General features: G+C 35.5%; 1 protein-coding gene across 1 annotated transcript; it reads right to left on the bottom strand.

The window, feature by feature from the left end:
* Nucleotides 1–570: 570 nt before the first annotated feature.
* LOC148123042 (uncharacterized) lies at nucleotides 571–22,018 on the bottom strand. Its single transcript, XM_087897932.1, is given in 6 exon segments — nucleotides 571–841; nucleotides 843–2,075; nucleotides 2,643–2,725; nucleotides 9,017–9,112; nucleotides 9,612–9,738; nucleotides 22,001–22,018. Coding segments are annotated over 6 exon segments (1,653 nt in total). The 3' UTR covers nucleotides 571–745.
* Between the last annotated feature and the right edge of the window lie 261 nt (nucleotides 22,019–22,279).

The following is a 22,279-nucleotide window of genomic DNA, read 5'->3' as shown; positions in this document are numbered from 1 at the left end:
CTCCCTGCTTTCCTAAATGACTAGAGTTCTTTGCTTTATGTTGTTGCTTTGTAGTTTTCCTTGTCCAGTTTTGCATGCCCATTGATATCTTCCATCTACCTCACATTTATTTGAACCACGATTATACAAAGTTTAAAGTAATCTATGTAGTGTGCCATCTCTGTCCTACCAGCTCATCCATGGAAGCGTTCACAATTATGATACTCTACTATTAGAGAATAGATTATCAGAAAAAAAATGGACAAAATGTTTAACTGTTGTGTTGCAAGGACACAAATTAAAAGACTTGAATTTTAAAACAAACTAATATTTATTTAAGAATCACAAAAAATCACAGAAAAATAATGTTTATGTAGAGTATAATCTCATTACATAAACAACCATATGTCAAGAAATTAAATGTGCATCAAAATCTGAACTAGCTTGACATTGGCTGTTTTTGTCACACATTATCTTAACATATAGTCAAGAAACGTTATTGCTCAATTTACTCCTACTAGAAAGATTTACCTATTCATAGCAATTAATTCTTGAATTGCATGTTTACAATGATGTATAAATTCTGTTTACAACAAATGTTAGATGACAATAAAGTTCAAATCTGGATACGATGTTTCTAAATTCATAAGAACTGCATAGCTGCCTAAGTATTGATTAAGATATAAAAATTAATTGAAGGATGTGAGTCTGTGAAATAAGTTGGCTAATGCATGAAGAGCCATACAATGAATTAACGTAAGGTATACTAAGAAATTTCATGAAATGTACCCATTACATGCATTTTGTGATGGTTTCTAAGACTTAAATTTGTTTTAAAGGACTTGCTACATTCTTTACATTTGGTAAGGCTTGTCACCAGTATGGAGTCTGAGATGAGTTTGAACTCTTGAGACCTGGGTAAAGGACTTTCCACATTCTTGACATCTGTAAGGTTTCTCACCAGTATGGAGTCTGTGATGAGTTTGAAGAGTTGAGACCTGGGTAAAGGACTTTCCACATTCTTGACATCTGTAAGGTTTCTCACCAGTATGGAGTCTGTGATGAGTCTGAAGAGCTGAGGCCTGGGTAAAGGACTTGCCACATTCTTGACATCTATAAGGTTTTTCACCAGTATGGGTTCTGTGATGAGTCTGAAGATTTGAGGCCCAGGTAAAGGACTTGCCACATTCTTGACATCTGTAGGGTTTCTCGCCAGTATGGATTCTGTGATGTCTATGTAGAATTGAGACCTGGGTAAAGGATTTGCCACATTCTTGACACCTGTAAGGTTTCTCACCAGTATGGATTCTGTGATGCCTATGAAGATTTGAGACCTTGGTAAAAGATTTGCCACATTCTTGACACCTGTAAGGTTTCTCACCAGTGTGAATTCTGTGATGAGTTTGAACTCTTGAGACCTGGGTAAAGGACTTTCCACATTCTTGACATCTGTAAGGTTTCTCACCAGTATGGAGTCTGTGATGAGTCTGAAGGGTTGAGGCCTGGGTAAAGGACTTGCCACATTCTTGACATCTGTAAGGTTTCTCACCAGTGTGAATTCTGTGATGAATATGAAGTTTTGAGACCTGGGTAAAGGACTTTCCACATTCTTGACATCTGTAAGGTTTCTCACCAGTGTGAATTCTGTGATGAATATGAAGTTGTGAGACGTGGGTAAAGGACTTTCCACATTCTTGACATCTGTAAGGTTTCTCACCAGTATGGGTTCTGTGATGAGTCTGAAGATTTGAGGCCCAGATAAAGGACTTTCCACATTCTTGACATCTGTAGGGTTTCTCACCAGTATGGATTCTGTGATGTCTATGAAGAACTGAGACCTGGGTAAAGGATTTGCCACATTCTTGACATCTGTAAGGTTTCTCACCAGTAAGGATTCTCTGGTGAAATTTAAAATTTGCATGACAGATAAATGACTTGCCACAATCTTTACATTTGCATGTCTTCTCTTTGGAATTAATTCTCTTATGCATAGTGGGGCAGGCATATCTGTTGAAGCACTTTCCACATTCTATATAATTGTTTTGTCTCTCTTCATTTTGATTGTTTATATAATGCCTCCCTTGTTTCTGGTCATGCTGAAACAAAAAGAAGGTGTGTTTCAATCAAAATCATCCTTACAATTATCATGTATATATTGGCTCCTAGGAAAATCATACTTCTGTGAACTTATATAATGAGAAAAGACATACTGTGATTTTATCTTTTGGGAATTTGTCCCTTTAAGAGGAGGATTCTGGAAACTATTCTTCTTAGAGTTCCTAGGAAATGCTTTAATAACATCATTGAATATGTAAAGTTTCTCATGACTCAAAATTCTATGATATATTTTCAGTCTCATTTTATTAAGAAAAGCTTCTCATGTTTATCTCATGAATAGCTTGTAACAAAATGTAATTTTTGTTGAGAAAATTCTAGTGAATGTTTAATAGAATACCTGTCAATAAATTTTCAGGTTTTTCAATATTCTTTGTAGAAAAAAAAACATTTTTTAAAACTTATTTGTATTTTTTTTACTGAAGAAACTGCTTCTGAAAATCTGATGAATAGAGATTATTTCAATCATGACATAATCCATTCTCTTTTCTTTCTTCACCAAATATTGAAATCATTTTTAAATGAAAGGTTTTAAAATCACTACTTACAGCTATTCCTGATACCAACTTCTGAATACAATCTTGTCTATTCTCCTTTGAAAATAAGTCTTGTGTGTGATGAGAATATAAAACTGGAAGAAAGAAAAATATATAATTATCTGAATTAGTATACTTAGATAAAACTTTTCAGATATATAAGTGACACAATTATATATATGTAGACATATATGCAAGATGGCATATATATAAAATAAACTTCAAATCATTTATTCTAATGAAACAATCTTTTTAATGTAAATGGATAGAATATCTTTTATAACATACATTAAATACATTTTTAAAAATGAAAGTATTGAGTTTATGTTATCTTAGAGGTTCCAATCATAGTTTTCAGAATAATAAATGAAATTATGGTGGTTTGAGTGAAATGACCACATATAATCAGATATCTGAATACATGGTCTAATGTTGGTGGATATTTATGGGTAAGATAAAGAGGTATCAACTTTCTGGAATACCTATATCCCTGAACACTGGCTTTGAGAATTTTAAAGCCTTCTAATGTCAACAGTGAGCTATCTATGTTCTCGTGTGGTTCTATTTGAGACATGTCACTTCTGCTCTAGCCCCTTGCCAACTGCTTTCTCTGATTCATCATCAAGGATCTTTCTTCTATACGTTGCCTTTATCTTGGAGTTTTATCACAACAACAGATAAGCAGTTAATACAAAGACTATAGCCCAAGTACAATAAAATTGTACTTATAAAATTGTATTATCTTAGTGGATATCACTCATCTCCATAATCCCTTGAAATGAACAAACTGAGTAATATCAAGAAAAAGACACAATATTAATTAATCAAGAAAGAAGAAAAGTGAAAACCAGAAAGAGTTATTACTAACTGGTCCACAGATAATCATGTATACCATATGGAAGGGATTCATAAAATTTCAGACATCAAGGAAATTCACTAGGATTGATATTATTATCAGAGATACATTTTCTCTTATACTTATACAGAAAATAGATGCCTTCATAAAATATATTCTGACTATGACTTTTCATCCCTCAAATGCCCTGAGTTTATCCCCATCTTTACTCATATCTGAATTCATCCACTTTCTGTCACTTTTGTAAAACAAATAGGCATCTAAAGAATAACAATAAAATAATCATAATAAAAGAAACCAGATAGGGTAAGAGAAGAAAAGCAGAGAAAGAAGAAGCATAATAAGCATATGTAGAGAGAAAGACACACTTTTGCACCCACAAAATTGTGTAAAACAAAGCATAGCAAAACTCTAGAAGGTATAATGTACATAAAGATACCATAAGGTCATTAATAAAAATAAATAAATTCCCAAATTAAACATTATGGTGGAAAAAGTGTGTAACAATTCCGTTGAGTTGTATTGGTGATATCCTTCAAGTGCTGGTTATGGGGAATTCCTGTAAGTGTGACTTTTTTTGGCTTACATTTTTTAATTATTATTTTATTACTTTAAAAAATACCAATTCAAATTACCACACTCTCTCTTCCTTCCACTCCCTCTCCACACCCTCCTACCCCTCCCTCCTCCAATCCTAAGACAGGACAAGGCACCCTGCCTTGAGGCAAGTCCAAGCCCTCCCTACTACATCTAGGTTGAACAAGGTATACATCCAAAGAGAACAGGATCCCAAAAAGCCAGTACATGCAGTAGAGACAAATTCCAGTGCCACTGTAAATGCCCACTCAGTCTGCCCCAACTGTCAACCATATTCAGAGGGTTTGATCCCATGCTAGTTCACTCCCAGGCCAGTTGGAGTTGCTGAGCTTCCATTAGCTCAGGCAAACTGTCTCAGTGGGTGAACCACTCATGGTCTTGACCTCCTTGCTCATATTCTCACTCCTTCCACTATTCAACTGGACCTGGGAACTCAGTCCAGAGTTTGGATGTGGTTTTCGGCCTCTGTTTCCATCTTTTGTTGGACAAAGGTTCTATGGTTATATTTAAGATAATCATCAGTCTGACTACACTGAAAGGCTAGTTCAAACATCCTCTCCTCTATTGCTTAGGGTCTTAGCTGGGGTCATCCTGTAGATTCCTGGGCATGTTTCTAGAGCCAGGTTTCTTGCAAACCACATAAAGGCTCCCTCAATCAAGATATCTCTTTTCTTTTCTTTTTTTTTGGTTTTCTTTTTTATTAATTTACAAAAGTTTCCACTTCCGCCCTCCTCCCAATACCCTCCCACTCCCTCTCCTCCTCCCACTCCAGCCCTAAGAGCAGTCAGGGTTTCCTGCCCTGTGGAAAGTTCAAGTTCCTCCCCCCTCCCTCCAGGTCTAGGAAGGTGAGCATCCAAACAGAGTAGGATCTCAAAAAGCCAGTACATGCAGAGGAAACAAGTCCCAGTGCCATTATCAATGGCTTCTCAGACATTCCCCATGCCAGCCACATTCAGTGAAACCAGCCACATTCAGAGAATCCGGTTTGATCACGAGCTCATTCAGTCACAGTCCAGCTGGCCTTGGTGAACTCTCATTAGATCGGTCCCCTTGTATCAGTGGGTGAATGTACTCCTCACGGTCCTGCCTTCCTTGTTCATGTTCTCCATCCATTTGCATGCAAAATTCAAGATGTCATTTTTCTTCCTGCTGAGTAGTACTCTAATGTGTAGATGTGCTACATTTTTTTTCCTTTCTTTAGTTGAGGGGCATCTAGTTTGTTTCCAGGGTCTGGCTATTCCAAATAAAGCTGTTATGAACATGGTTGAACAAACGCTTTTGTAGTATGATTGAGCATCTTTTGGGTATATTCTCAAGAGTGGTATTGCTGGATTCTGAGGTAGGTTGATTCCCAGTTTTCTGAGAAACGGCCATACTGATTTCCATAGTGGTTGCACAAGTTTGCATTCCCACCAGCAATGGAGGAGTGTTCTCCTTACTCCACATCCTCTCCAGGATAAGCTATCAGGTGTATTTTTGATCTTAGTCATTCGGACAGGTGAAAGATGGTATCTCAGAGTTGTTTTGATTTGCATTTCCCTGATAGTTAAAGAAGTTAACCTTTCCTTAAGCATCTTTAGGCCATTTGAAAAGCATTGCATAGAACAAAACAAAGCATAACTCTAGAAGGCATAATGTACTTATAGATACCATAAGATCACATATAAAACTAAATAAATTCCAAAGCTAAATGTTATGGAGAAAAAGAATATACAAAAATTCCATTGAGTTGTGTTGGTGATATCCTTCAAGAGCTGGTAACGGGGAATTCCTGTGTGACTTTTATCCCCACTGAGACTCTCTTGAAGAAAACTTTTTTCATTGGGGACTTGTGGTCTGTTGGACATAGTTTAGGTGCGATTAAGATTCAATGCTCTTTATATTTCAAGTGCATTTTTCTAGATTCTTTGACAAAATTAGTGTAATAGATGAGTGGACTTAAGTTAGTATCTACAACTTGATTTTTTGATCAATATATCTGTTTTTCAGCTGTACCAATATTTTACAAACCTGATTATTAAAAATGTAGTATAATTTAAAACTCTGAATGGTATATTGTTTATAGTTTTATTTTTCATAACTGTTTATGCTATTGTGAGGTTTTTATTTGTTTGTATCCATATGATGCTGAAAACTGTGTTTTTGAGATCTGAGAAGAATTGTTTTAGAATTTCGATAGGGCTTTCACTGAATCAGTATATTACTATATCAATTGACCAGTCCTTGAGCATAGATATTTTTACATCTTCCAATATCCTTTTTAATTTATTTCTTCAGTGCCTTAAAGGTTTTAAAATGATCTTTCACTATTTGAGTTCTAATTACCCAAAACTATTTTTTGAGGTTATTATGAAAGACATCATTTCCCTGAATTCCATTTAAGTCTTCTTTCATTTGTGTATAGGAAGGCAACTGCTTTTTGTTAGCTAATTTTGCATTCCTTATCTTGTTGAAAGTGTTTCTCAATCGTGCAAGTTTCTACATAGAGTTCTTAGAGTCTTTTATACATAAAACATAGCATCTGCACATAACATATTTTTGATTTCTTCCTTTGCTATTAATTACTTCTAGATCTTCTCATTTTGTTATCGTTTAAGCTAAGATTTCAAGTACTGTATTGAATACATATAGATAAATTGAGTACACTTGCATTGTTCCCTATTTTATTAGAGAGTCTTTGAATTCTTTCCATTTAGTTTGATGTGGGCTATACCCTTTCTGTGAATTGCATCTTTTATTTGGAGGTATATCTCTTGCACCCCTAAACTCTCCAGGACTTCTATCAAGAAGGAGTGTCAATTTTGTCAAAGGTTTTTCTGCATCTAACAAGATGAACTTCTGGAATTTGACTTTAGTTTGTACAAATGGTAGATTACACTTATTGGTTTTGAATGATTCGTCTACCCCTAAATGTCTTGACATGAAGCCTATGGTAGTCTATCTTTTTGATATGTTCTTAGATGCAGGTTGCAATATTTTATTGATGACCTTTGTATATATGTTCATAATTATATTGGCATATATTTCACTTACATATTGGGTGTATACATGGATTAGGTATCAAGGTAACTGTCCTCATGAAAAGAATTTCACAGTGTTCTGCTGTTTTTATTTTGTAGAATAATCTGAGGAGCATTCATGTTAATCCAAATGCATTCTTAAAAGATAGAAAGTACCACCTACTACCATTATTCTGCTTGGATATTGTACTAAAATTATTTTTGATATCCTATTGATTTATTTACAGACTGTTGTGTCTCTAAGCCTTCATTCTAAAAATGTCTGTCTAATTTGACAACTAAAAGGTGGCTCACAGCTGGACATGGTACAAACAACAAGAAAATATTCAGTTTTAACTAGTATGTTTATATCAAACCTATTCCATGAACTGTTCAGTGGTCATTCAGGACAGAGTGATAATACACAATAAGGCAGGAAGTCATGAATGACTATAAGAAAATAGTGCTTTCTGTGAACAACATGACAGTTGTCCTTATAAACTCAAGAAATTAGGACAGAATGTATCAGACCTGAGCAATCCCAAGCCAGATGAAAATCCTTGGGAGACAGTAAGAAAGGACCTGAAGAACCATGCCTTCCTGAGAAGCTACTATTATCTTAAAGATACTTGGATAAAGGGAATAATGTTGATTTTAAGAATGTGCAGCTCATAATTATTCAACCATATTGTAGGCCATGCTCAACACCCAGAATTTTATGGGAGTTTCAGATTGAACTCTGTGAATGTAAAAAAAGAAGAGGAAAAAAAACCCAAAGATGTCTGGAGGAAGTGGAACTTGGGAAGAGTGGAGAGTTGAATTTGCTCAAATGATACTGCAAGGTATTCTTAAATCACTAATAAAAGTATTAAAAGTAAAATATTGTGGATATTTCTTCAAACATATTCCATTACTGATATAAAACACAAAGGAAAACAAGTGCATATACAACATTTATGTGGAAGTTAACATAAATTTTGATAGTCAAAGATTAGTAGGTGATATTAAATTAGACCAATAACATGTATGACTCTAAACAAGTCTTAATTTCTAAAGAATATTTTGCAGAAATAGAAAAAGTTACCTTTTAAGTTCTGTAGTATCTCACATAAAGAATGAACTCTACAATCCTCCAAAATGAATACAGCTATAAGATTTATATTTCCTGATTTTATGTGAGACTACACAACTGTGAAAGCCATGTAATTCTGTCATGAGAGCAGAGAAACAGACATGAACATGTACAGAGCAATACTCCTTCAAACACTGTGAAACTTTTTAATGCTAATTTTCATTTCAATATTGTTCATTTCAAAGCCTGATAGAGTTCAAAGATATGTCAACAAATCATTTTACTTCTGCTTTATACCATAATTTAAGTTAATTATTCAAAGTGACATTTTAGGTCATTTTACTTATAAAGTAATTTGGAATAATCATTCAATGTGAATTTTTACATAATTTTACATAGAAATATTTGTGTATCTGTTACAGGGAGAGGGAGCCTTTTGTTCTGGCCATCCGCTAGCTTACACCCAAAATAATTACACAGAAATTGTATTAATTAAAACATGACTTGGCCATTAGCTCTATCCCCCTATTAGCTAACTCCCACATTTTGATTTAACCCATTTTTATTAATCTGTGTTCACTATGAGGCCTTTGTGGCTTACAGGGAGAGATTTAGCATGTGTGACCTGGTGTCTCCATGGTGGCTCTCTCATTCTGACTCTGCTTTTCTCCTCCCAGAATTCAGTTCTGTCTTCACTGCCTACCTAAGTTCTGACCTATCAGGCAAAGCAGTTTCTTTATTGATTAACCAATGAAAACAATACATAAACAAAAGGCCCTCCTACACCATGCATCCCACTTCAGGTCAGAATTTCTCCATGCCCTAGGTTTCCCACGTGTGCCAATGCTTCATTCTGGCTTACCTTGTTCATTGCCTTCTGTCTCTCCTATGTTCATATTCCAGGGTTCTTTGTTTTGTTCAAGAAATCTGATCAGATCTGGTTTTGACACTGAAAGACCTGCATGTTGGAAGAGACTTATGACCACAACTTGGGATAACAATAATAAAACACATGGATTTCTCATAAACCACCACACTGATTATATAAGATGACCTATAATTTAAAATTCCAAATATGATTTTCCTATTGCTATCTCCAAATATTTTAACACACTGAAAAGCATTTTTGTTAATATTTTATACCTTGAATTTCTTTGTAAATTACTACTGGATCAAATGCAAACACATTATGAATCATTAAGATGCAAATCAATATATTATCGGTGATGTGCCTAAAGAGTAAAACGTATTAGGAAAGTTTGAATGATGAATATCTTCTCCAGGAGTCAGGAATATATTGACAAGATAAAGTTACACAGAATATTGTGTTCTACATGAACTCCAAGATTTTTATTAAATTGGCAAATGAAAATGAGGCAGACAATTCAGACATAGATGTAAAACATACTTGTAGGAAACAATTATGATGAAGGAATCAGAAAAGAAAAAAGTCTCACCCACAGAGACCATGTTACTGTAGTTCTCCAACATGACTTCCCTGTACAAAGCCCTCTGTGCAAAGTTGAGGCAATCCCACTCATCTGGAGAGAAATCAATTGCCACATCCTGGAATGTCAAGATTCCCTGTCATGAAAGAAAAGAGTTTATCAAGTGCCCATGTATATATTTCTTTACTTAGACTAAGGATACAAGAGTTCACCGCAAAACTTGATGTGTTCTTGCTTAGCATTATTCTAAAAGACATACTCCAAAATACAGTCCATACTAAAAATCCATGTGCTGGAAATATTAAACCAAGTAGGACAAGTTAAGATGCAGATCTATGGACTAAAATAGGGTATATAAATGGGAGCCCGATTATCTTCAAGTGAAGTTCCAGACTTCACCCGTGCCCTTAACTATCTATTTTCATGGCAATTTTTTCTTTAGAAACCACAGGCTGAAGAAACATGAGCTGTAAAGTTGCAGCCATGTGGGCATACACTGCTGTCAAATAAAAATATGTCAAACATAAGATGTGTAGCAAAGTCAGAATTTCCATATCCAAGGAAGAAGCAGAAATTCTTACTGTATATGATTCTAATGACATCAGTGGGAAGATCATGGAAGGGCTGACACCTGTATGTGGTGACCTAAAAAGAGACTAATTTCTGAGTCCTGAATAAGTGCTGGAAACACTGTGGGAAGATTTATAAAGGACAAGTGAAGGATGTAGATCGTGTAGCTGACGCATGGCTTGGATCAGCTGACATCCAAAACTGACTCTCCTCTACAGGGTCCCATCACTGCTTCAAGAACATAAGATGAGTCTGAACTAAAGTACCATAAGTTACTCAGCAAAATTTCCAAAGAATCAATAAAAACACCAACAAAAATGTGACTAAACAACTCTGTGAACAACATTCCCCCAAATCTGGTATTCTAGATTAGAGATAATATTACAAACAGCACTTTGTCCTTCATCAATTTTTTCTACATGAATTGTCATGGAGAAGATAGGACAAAAAGGACAAAATACCAAGAACATGCCCTCATGGACAGTATAATTATATTATTCATCATACATTTCCCTGTTGTCTTTTTTCCTACTCTAATTCTTTAACATATTCATTATCACTTAACTACATCTTAAACATTTTTATGATTTTTACTGTTTCATTGTTTAATTGTACTTTATGAATTTTTTTTCTATATGTGTCTGTAGTACACTGTTTTCTTCCATTGTTCTAGTCACATCCTGGGCAGATGTGCTGCTGACTTGAAGACACCACAAATGCATGGCCAGACTACTAAAACCAGAAAAGTTTTAAATCACCAATGGCAAACAAGATAATCTATGAAAAAAACAGATTTAAACAATACCTATCCACAAATCCAGCACTACACAAAGTACAAGAAGGAAAACTCTGACCAAACAAAGCTACTTGCACACATACAAATACATGCAACAGATAACCTCACATCAACAAAACCCAAAGAAGGGAAACACAAACTTTTATCAAAAACTAACAGGAATTAACAAACACTGGTCATTAATATCTTTTAATATCAATGAACTCAATTCACCTATGGAAAGACACATGCCAAGAGAATGATTATGAAAGCATGATCCAGCCTTCTGCTGTATACAAGAAACATACTTCAACCTCAAAGACATATATTAACTCAGAGTAAATGGTTGGGAAAAGATTTTTCCAATCAAATGGACCTAAGGAACAAGTAAGTGTAGCTATTTTAATATCTAACAAAATAGACTTCAAACTAAAATCAATCAAAAGAGATGGAGAAAAACACCTTATAATCATAATAGGACCAATCCATCAAGGTGAAGTCTCAATCCTGAACATCTATGCCCCAAATGCAGGAACATCCACATTTGTAAAATAAACATTACTAAAGATTAAATTGTAAATCAAACCCTACACAGTAATAGTGTGGGACTTAAACACCCCATTCTCCCCAATGGACAGGTAAAGCAGAGAAAACTTAAAAGAGAAATAAGAAGACTAACAGATTAACGAATCAAATGTAATTTACAGACACCTACAGATTATTCCACCCAAATACAAAAGAATATACCACCTTCTAAACACCTCACAGAACCTTTTCTAAAGTTGATCACATAATTGGTAGCAAAGCCAATCTCAACAGATACAAAAAAATGGAGTAACCCTCTGGATCCAAATTAAGAACATAAGAAATGAAAAGGGAGATATAACTACAGAGAGTGAAGAAATCAAGAGGATCATTAGATCATACTACAAAAGCCCGTACTCCATGAAATTGGAAAATGTAAAAAAAAAAGGATAAGTTTTTAGATGGATACCATATACCAAAATTAAATCTAGACCAGTTTGACAATTTTAAATAGATGTATAAACTGCAAGGAAATAGAAGCTGTTATCACAAGCCTCTTAACCAAAAAAATCCAGAGTTGAATGGTTTCTGTGCAGAATTCTACAAGAATTTCAAAGAAGAGCTAATACCTATACTTCTCAAAGTGTTCAACATAATAGAAACAGAAGGAACATTGTCAAATTCTTTTTCTGAGGCTCCAGTTACCCTGATACCAAAACCACACAAAGATGCAATCAAGAAAGAGAATTACAGATCAATCCCACCCATAATCATTGATCCAAATATACTCAATAAATTACTGTGCACACTTTTAATTCCAGCACACAGGAGGCAGAGGTGGATGAATCTCTCTGAGTTTGAAGCCAGCCTGGTCTACAAGAGCTAGTTCCAGGACAGGCTCCAAAGCAACAGAGAGACTCTGTCTTGAAAAACCAAAACCAACCAACCAACCAACCAACCAAACAAACAAACAAACAAACAAACAAAAACCCCTAAATTCACCATGATCAAGTCAGTTTCACCGCAGGATGAAGGGATTTTTCAATGTACAAAAACCTATCAATGCAACTCACCACAAAATAAACTGAAAGATTACACGATTATCTCATCAGATGCTGAAAAAGCATTTGAAACATCTTTATGATAAAGGTCTTGTAGAGATCAGGGATACAAGGAACGTATCTAACCATAATAAAAGGAATATACAGTAAGATGACAGTCAACATCAAATTAAATGGAGAGAAAGTCAAAGGGATTACACCAAAATTAAAAACAAGACGAGGCTGTCCACTCTTTCTATATCTATTCAAAATAGTTCTTAAGGTTTTAGCTAGAGCAATAAGACAACAAAAGGAGATCAAGTGGATATAAATTGGAAGAAGTCAAACTTTGCTATTTGCATATTATATGACAGTATACACACATGACCCCAAAAACTCTACTAGGGAACTTCTACAGATGAATAAATTACCTTCAATATTATTGAAGGATACAAGATCAACTAAAAAAATTAGTAGCCCCCTACACACAAATGATAAAGAAGCTGAGAAAGAAATCAGATAAATACCACCATTCACAAAACAAATAACATAAAATATCTTGTGGGTAACACTAACCAAACAAGTGAAAGACCTGTTCGACAAGAACTTTACATCTTTGAAGAAGGAAACTGAAGAAGATAGCAGAAAATGGAAAGATCTCCCATGCTCTTGTATAGGTAGGATCAACATAATAAAAATGGCAATACTCCCAAAAGCAATCTATTGATTCAATGCAATCCCCATCAAAATTTCAAAAGAAATCTTCACAGACCTTGAAAGAACAATAATCAACTTCACATGAAAATCCAAAAAACCCTCGATTGCCATAACAATCCTGTACAATAAAGAACTTCTGGAGGCGTCAACGTCCCTGACATCGAGCTCTGTTATAGAGTTACAATAATGTAATGGTCTGGTATTGGTATAAATCAGACTGTTTGACCAATGGAATAGAATTGAAGTTCTGTATATTAATCCACACACCTATAAACACCTAATTTTTAACGAAGAATTTTAAATTATACAATCGAAAAAAGACAGATTCTTCAACAAACCATGCTGGCATAACTGAATATCAACATGTAGAAGAATGAAAATAGATCCATATCTATCCTCAAGCACAAAACTCAAGTCCCAATGGTTTATAGACCTCATTATAAATCATAGCACACTGAACATGATAGAAGAGAAAGTGGAAAGCAGCTTTAAATGCATGGGCACAGGAGACCACTTCCTAAATATAATAAATTCAGCAGTACAGACACCGAGAGTAACAATAAATAAAACTGAGAAGCTTCTATAAATCAAAAATCACAGTCAATAAGACAAAAAAACCAGCCTACTAAATGGGAAAATATCTTCACCAACCCCACATCAGACAGAGGACTGATTTCCAAAATATATACAGAACTCAAGCAATTAGACACCAAAATACTAAATAATCCAATTAAAAATGGGGTACAGATCTAAACAGAGAATTTAAATAGAATAATTTCATATGGACAAAAGACACTTAGGGGAATGTTCAACATTCTTATCCATCAGAGAATTGCAAATCAAAACAGTTCTGAGATACCATCTTATACCTGTCAGTATGTCTAAGATCAAAAACACCAATGGCAGCCTATGGTGGAGAGCATGCAAAGAAAGAGGAACATTCCTCCATTGCTGGAGGGAATGCAAACTTTACAACCACTCTGGAAATCAGTATGGAAATTTCACAGAAAATTGGGATTCAACGTACCTTAGAACCTAGCAATACCACTTTTGGGCATATGTCTAAAGGATGCTCAATCATACTACATGGACATTTGTTCAACTATGTTCATATGTTCATAGATGCATTATTTGTAATAGCCAGAACCTCGAAACAACCTAGGTGATCCTCAAGCAAAGATCGGATAAAGAAAATGTGGGACATTTACACAGTGGAGTACTACTCAGCAATAAAAGACAGTGGCATCTTAAAATTTGCATGCAAATGAGTAAAACTAGAAAAACAGTACTGATTGAGGTAACCCAGACCCAGAAAGATGAGCATGGTATTTGTTCACTCATAGGTGGATTTAGCTATAACCAAATCCTATAGTCCATGAGCCCAGAGAAGCCAAGTAACAAAGAGAATCCTAAGAGAAACATATATAGATGCCCCTGGGAAGGGAAAGTAGACTAGATCTCCTGAGAAAATTGGGAGCATGTCGGGAGGGCAGGAGAAGGGAGGTTGGAAGGGGAAGAGGAGGGGAGAAAGGAATGGTGGAAGGGAACTAGAGGTAACTGGATATATGAGATTGGGAAAAGACAGAGACAGAGAACAAAGAAAGAGATATCTTAATTGTGGGAGCCTTTATGAGGCTAGCAAAAAAACTGCCACTAAAGAAATTTCCTAGAATCCACTAGGATGACCCCATCTAAGACCCTAAGCAATAGTGGAAAGGGTGACCAAACTGGCCTTGCCCTGCAGTCTGATTAAAGACGATCCCAAATGTCATCAAAGAACCTTTGTCCAGCAACTGATGGAAGCAGAGCCACAGATTCACAGTGGAGCACTGGGCTGATCTCCCAAATTCCAGCTGAAGAGTGAGAAGAGTGAGAATATGAGCAAAGAGGTCAAGACCATGATGGGCATACCTGCTGAAACAGCTTGACTGAGCTGAAAGAAGCTCACCAACTCTAACTAGATAGGAAAGGAACCAGCAGAGGACCGAGTTAGGCCTTCTGAATGTGGGTTACATTGTATGGCTGGGGCTGACTGGGGGCCACAGGCAGTTGGCCAGGGTTTATCCTTACTGCTTATAATGACTTTTTGGAACCCATTCTCTTAGGAGGGATACCTTGCTCATCCTAGATGTAGCATGAAGGACTTGGTCCTTTCTCAAAGCAATATGCCTTATCCTCTCTGAGGAGTTTATGGGATTGAGTGCGGGGAGGGGGGTAATATGAAAGGAATAGGAAGGAGGGAGGGGCAACTGGGATTGGTACATGAAATGAAAAAAGATAGCTTTTTAAATAAAAGTTTTAAAAAAGGATGAAGCTAGTGTGCAAGAGTCAAGGATGATGGAGAATACAAATACCCACACACCCTTCCCAAACACACAGCCCTCTACCTCAGCTGGATTGAAGGACATATTAACTAGCAGAAATAGAAGCAGCATACATAGGGCATGTAGTTATGCACCTGATTTAATGTTAGAAATTAAGTAAGAAGTGGACTCATGCACAGATCCCTAACCCAGAAGCTATCTCTGATTTATATTCATTTTCAAATGAAAATTTACTTTTTTAAAGGAATTGTCGCTAGGATAAGAATTTACTTTCAAAAATTCAATAGCAAGCTAGGCGGTGGTGGCACACACCTTTAATCATAGCACTCAGGAGGCAGAGGCAGGTGGATCTCTGCGAATTTGAGGCCAGCCAGGTCTACAAGAGCTAGTTCCAGGACTGACTCCAAAGCTACAGGGAAACCCTGTCTTGAAAAAAACACCCCACATCCCCCAAAATTTAACAGCATCTTGGATGTTCCTTGTCTCATTATGTCATGTCAGAACTTTACATCCTTTCTTTTCCTTATATCTCATCTAATTTACACATTTTCTTATCATATTTTCACACACACACAGGCACACGCACACGCACACGTACACACACACACACACACACACACACACACACACACTATTACAGATTCCAACTGAGTGTATTGTAGGATTCTGTTTCTTTTGGCTTTTCTTGGGCTATTTGTCTTCTAATTGTTTTTTTCTATTATTCTGTGGTAGTTTTTGTTTTATCTTACTATACAATAGTATATTTTTTTTATTCTTATTTTCCCTTAGAAACCAGTTTTTTTGTGATGAGAGAAAGAAAGGGGTTGGATCTGGATGGGAAAAAGATGGGGAAGAGTTGGGCATAGTAGAGTTGAGACAAACACAATTAAGAAATTATGTAAGGAAACCTGTTTTCAATAGAAGGATAAGTATAAAAACTTATAAATAGACCCCTATTTTCCTGAAATCTTCATATGTAAACATCCATGTTCCCTGGGGGAAATGTGTGAAAATCCCATGCAAGGGAGTTTCCAATGCAAGGGATCAAATGTAAATAATTAGGGAAAAGTTCATTTTCTGCAAAGGTGTGGTAGTTTATGTTCATCACTTGGCAATGCTTCAAAATAATTATTTCTGATAACATGAATCCAACATATCCTGGTTAAAGAATCAGACACTATATATGAAATAAGAAATAAAAAACAACCAAACTAATGATCTCTGAAGTGGTAGACATTGTCACAGAGAACCGAATACAGGTGAATGAAGTCAACATCAATACATTAAGATAAACTGATGACAGCTTTTCACACACAGAGTCACATCAGTTTTGCTGGGATAGTGATTGCCCAAGGAATAGAGCATGGAAACTGTAGTGTGAATACAACAGTATCAATTTTATGCCACGCATAAGCTACATATGTCTGTCACATTCCAGATTCTCAAGTGAATTCCATATATGGAGTTTTGTTTTCCACAAGAATATGCCATTCCTAATTCCACTTCCTCGTAACTGAAAAAGTTATGCTAGACTACGCATTTCATGTGAACGAGCATGCATTTTCATAAACCACTAAACCAAGAGAGCCCCGTGTAGAAGTCATGCCACATATTTGCATTTTCTGTCTTTATATGAGGATGTGACTTGGTCTCTGGAGGAATTGGGCATCAGAAAACTACAATATTCCTCTGTTACAATGGAATCCTTCATGATAAGCATCATCAGTTCATTGAGGATCTATGTCTTGAAAAAAATGAGCAGGCAAGAACAAAACAAAACAAAACAGTGGGAATTTGACACAATAGTATATATTTAAAGACTCAATCATAACTGTAATAATTTAGCACAGACAAACAAATATCAAAAGAAATAAACTCCTTAGACAAGACTATGAGAAGCAGAGAAATGTGCAACATAAATATATCAACATTGCAGAAGAAATTGAGCATAGCTGCTGTGCAGAGACATACTTACTATAGAACCCTCCATCTCTTCTGAGCTTCTGTTCCTCGATTCTCTCTAGAGGATTTGCTTTTTTAAAAAAGTATTACTAAATACCATTCACCTGCTACATGCACAGTCACCATCTGCAGAGCCTCAGAAATCAGGGAGTATTTACTCCTGACTTGGTTAAACGGATACTCATGAAAACAAGAGCGATTAAAATCCTGAGTTTCTCACTTGCTGAGTTCAAGTGGTTTGCTCAGCAGTCAGGTTATCCAGTGAGATTGTGGGCTGCACTAGCCTGTTGTACTCACCCAAGGCAAAGCATCAGTGGGGAAAGGAAAGTTGAACTCAAATGCAGATTAAAATCTTATAAAGCTTATCATAACCTCTACCTTGCTTTTATTGACATGGTTCACAAAGATGTTGGGGCTGCTAATTAGATTAACAAATAGAAGCTGTGGAATGAAGCACAAGGGAAAGCAATTTTATTTCAACATGCAGTTATTTGTGACTTTGAAATTTTGAGAGAACTGCAAGTATTTTTGACTTCTTTTAATGGAGGCAGTAGAGTTCAAGATGCTTTAACAGTAGACATTGTTCATTAAGCATGTGACATATTACCACAGTATGTTATGATACATTTTTTTTTGCAAAAAGCAAAGAGTCTTTTATTATTATTATTACTATACCAGCATACTGGGGCCTGATCATCCTTCCAAAAGGCAAGATGTCAATGATCCTGAGAGCATTGTAGGATTTTTTTTAAGCCTTACTGAGGGGAGTGGTGAAGGAAGTTTGGTAATTTTAGATATTATTGGCTTAAGCAAGTTGAAATCATATTAGTGCATCTTAATTGATTAGGGCTAGTCAGGGGTTCGTCAAAAATACAGTTTTCCATCTCGGTTTTCCAAGCAAATGGACCTAAGAAACAACCGGGTGTGGCCATTCTAATATCTAACAAAACTGACTTCAAACTAAAATCAATCAGAAGAGATGGAGATGGACATTTCATACTCATAACAGGAACAATTCATCAGGAGGAAGTCTCAATCCTGAATATCTATGCCCCTAATATAAAAGCACCCACTTATGTAAAAGAACTTTTAGAACTCAAGGCAGTAATCAAACCACACACTAATAGTATGAGACTTCAACACACTCTTCTCACCAATGGACAGGTCAATCAGACAGAAACTCAACAGAGAAATAAGAGAATTACTAGAGGTAATGAATCAAATGGACTTAACAGATATCTATAGAACATTCCACCCAAGAAGGAAAGAATATACCTTCTTCTCTGCAGCTCACGGAACCTTCTCGAAAATTGACCACGTACTTGGTAACAAAGCAAACTTCCACAGATACAAAAAAATATTAGTAACCACCTGTGTCTTGTCAGATCACCATTGAATAAAGTTAGAATTCAATAACAATTCGAACACCAGAAAGTCTACAAATTCGTGGAAGTTGAACAGTCAACTACTGAATCATCCCTGGGTCAAGGAGAAATAAAGAAAGAAATTAAAGTCTTCCTTGAATTTAATGAAAATAAAGATACAACATACTCAAACCTAGGGGACACAATGAAAGCAGTGCTAAGAGGAAAGTTCATAGCACTAAGTGCCCAATTAAAGAAAATGGAGAAAGCACACATTGGAGACTTAACAGCACACCTGAAAGCTCTGGAAAAAAAGAATCAGACTCTCCCAGGAGGAGTAGAAGACTGGAAATAATCAAACTGAGGGCTGAAATCAACAAAATAGAAACACTGATACATTCTTATGGACTCATATATTCTGATATGAAAATCAAATACTGAGATTTTCATAATTCCCATGAGGACTACTGTTAGGAACCCTCCTTTTACTTAAACACGAGTAACAAAGAGCTATGTATGAAGGATGTGGGGATAGGTAAAGAAAGACGCCTAGAAAATAAGAATGGAACCTTTGAATCTCGGTTTCACTCTACTTACTTATTCCACTGTCACAAGGAGACAGTAGACTCCATTAGAACCTGATGTAGCACAGATAGAACATGTACATGCACAACACAACCACAGAATATGGTTTGAAAAAAAAATCTGTTCCTTGTCCCTGATTCTTGCTGTGCTTTGTACAGAGAGTTTTTATTTGTTTGTCTCTCCTCCCTGACCATATAAAAATGCTTTACATTGATGCTGAACTATTTTGCCATACATTTTGGTCTTTCTGACAATTTGACAGTCTCTACTGTTTGAATAAGTTAGTTCCGTCTCCCAGTGTAATAGGTGTAATGGATTTATTCATCAATTGTTGTCCCCAAAGCTTTACTATCAACTGCTTCTTCTCTTACTCAGAAGCAGAGCTGAATGTGTATAAACATGTGGATCTAGATGTTTGACACGGTAATAACTCTCCTCACTGTCTGTGATCTCAAGCCAATCTAACGTGTATGATTAAAAGTAATGAATGGCATTCATCTTTGAGAGATTATTCATGAGAAAAAATTCTGTAAGGATGCTAAACCTTCAAAAATACTTAAATTTATTAAAATACAATAAAAATCCTACATGATACTTACAAAAACATTTCCTTCCATATTATGTGTTGTCAAGATATTCATTTGAGATATAATAATCATGGATTTGTGAGAAAAAATAGTTGTTTAATGAATACTCCTAAGGAACAATATTATCATTTCTATGAGGAAACACATAGGTCAAATCTTTGAATATGAGAATTGTTTTTACAATTAAATCTCATCTAACTCATGTTTTCGGATACATGACACACCATAACATAAGTTTATTCCAAACAACACTGACACAATTAAGGTCACAGACTCATGAATTTTAGTTCACTTTTGGAGAATGTAAATTGTTTTCAGTGTTTAAAGATAGCCTAGTGATTTCAGACATACTGAACATAACTGAAGATGTTTAACTGTTAAATATTAAGAATGTATTACTTTTTTTGGTCTATGACTTTTGACTTTTAAAGACATACTAAATTTGAAAACAAGCACATAAAGGAGAAGAAATTCTGTGGGGAAACCCAACAAAATTAAAACTCCACACTCCCTCCTGTAGTGAACAAATTTGGAATGAGAAAAAAAGAAAAAATATGAGGTGACTATGACAGTGCCTCTCTCTCTACCTTCTTGAGAACCCTCAGTGCAAATGATGAGAAAATTACAAATAGGGAGAGTATCGCCATTGTATGTCTGTAAAGGAACTCATCAAAAAATATTTAAAAGAAACATTCCTGAAATAGTTGAAAAACATAATTATGGTACTCATTTGAAGAAGGTACCACCTCATATAACAAAATAAAGAAAAGAGCTAAGGGTAATCCTCTCTAATTTTAAAAGCAATGGAGTTCACGTGTGGGTGGATCTGGGAGAATCTTTTGTGATCCATTGTCTGCCAGGCTGCAGAGAGCATCTAGACAGCAGGACCCAAGTCATATACATCTCCATACTTCCCCATTCCCAGGACCCTTCCCATTCACCTCATTAAGCTCAAGTGAAAGAAAATAGAATTTGATAAATATAACAAATGTGTCTTTATGATAAATGAAGTGGCTTATTCTATAATAATAATACGGAAAAATAATGACAAAGGCCTCTGTGGGATTTACAGTTGAACAGAAGCACTAATATGCTTTCTATGCATATAACATCATAAGTCAAATAAAATGACCTAGAAATTCAATCTTAGACATGTGCCTAAGTCTAGTACACCAAATGACTGTGATTCCCAAAATTGAAATATACTAGTCATGTGACTTTTAAAACTTCATGTGATTCTATTTGAAATTCCCATATCTGGACAACTGGATTCCCTGGCTATTCTGCCTCAGATATTTTCATTTAAATATTTCAGAGTTCTGTGTAAATTTACATTTTAAGTTTAAGTTATATTTATGAATGTTTATCTTATTGAATCCACATGCTTTTTTACAGGCAATTTCCTCCGTAGCTGTCCATATAGCTGTGTTTTCTGAGGCCTCTGTCTGTCTAAATTTCACATTAAAGACTGTAGATGTCTTTCTCCATTTACTGAATCTTGGCTGACCATTTCTCTGTCTGCTGTAGTCTCTATTCTAGTAAGCATCAGTGGGTAAATTGTATTGAATCACTGAAGTAAGGGAGACTTGAACTCTCGCCCTCCTTCAAAGCCCTAACCAGTCACCAAGTTCTGTTTTTACCATGTTCTCTTTCTACAGAGAACAGGTTCCTTTGACGATGGTAGGATTCACAGAATAGCATTTTATCTATGTTATTGTACCTAGGGAAACTGGTAAAGACCATCAGATACCTTGTTCATTAGTTCATGTGGATGTTAGACCATGTTAGAAAGTGACTTAGTTCAGACAGTCTGTATGTAGGGAGGACATTGTCACAGTGCAAAATCTGAAGTATAATTTAGACTTCGTTTTACTGCCACCTAGTGTCCCATTGGCAGGATGGTCTTTGTTTCTCTTGTCTTTTAAAATTTTAACCTGAGCTTTTCTTACCTTGGATTTTCTTTCCATTTCTGTCTCTATGGTCAACTAATTTCCTTGCAGCTTTCTATGTAGTAGCTTTCTGTGAACTTTTCCCTCAATCATTTCCTCAAACATTTACTGTTGCCTGTTTTTTTAAACCCATGACGTTTAAAGCAAGTTGATATTTATGTGAAATCACAAATAATTTCAGGAAAATTAAAAATTACATTAATATAGAATATAATCACATTACATAGCAAGAATATACCAAGAAACTTAAATATCAATCAAAATCTGAAAGAATTTGAA

Source organism: Myodes glareolus, chromosome 2 (genome assembly GCF_982192425.1).
Source record: "Myodes glareolus chromosome 2, mMyoGla1.1, whole genome shotgun sequence".
Classification (NCBI taxonomy): domain Eukaryota; kingdom Metazoa; phylum Chordata; class Mammalia; order Rodentia; family Cricetidae; genus Myodes; species Myodes glareolus.
Note: the sequence above shows the minus strand (reverse complement) of the source record. Positions and strands in the feature narration are given on the sequence as shown.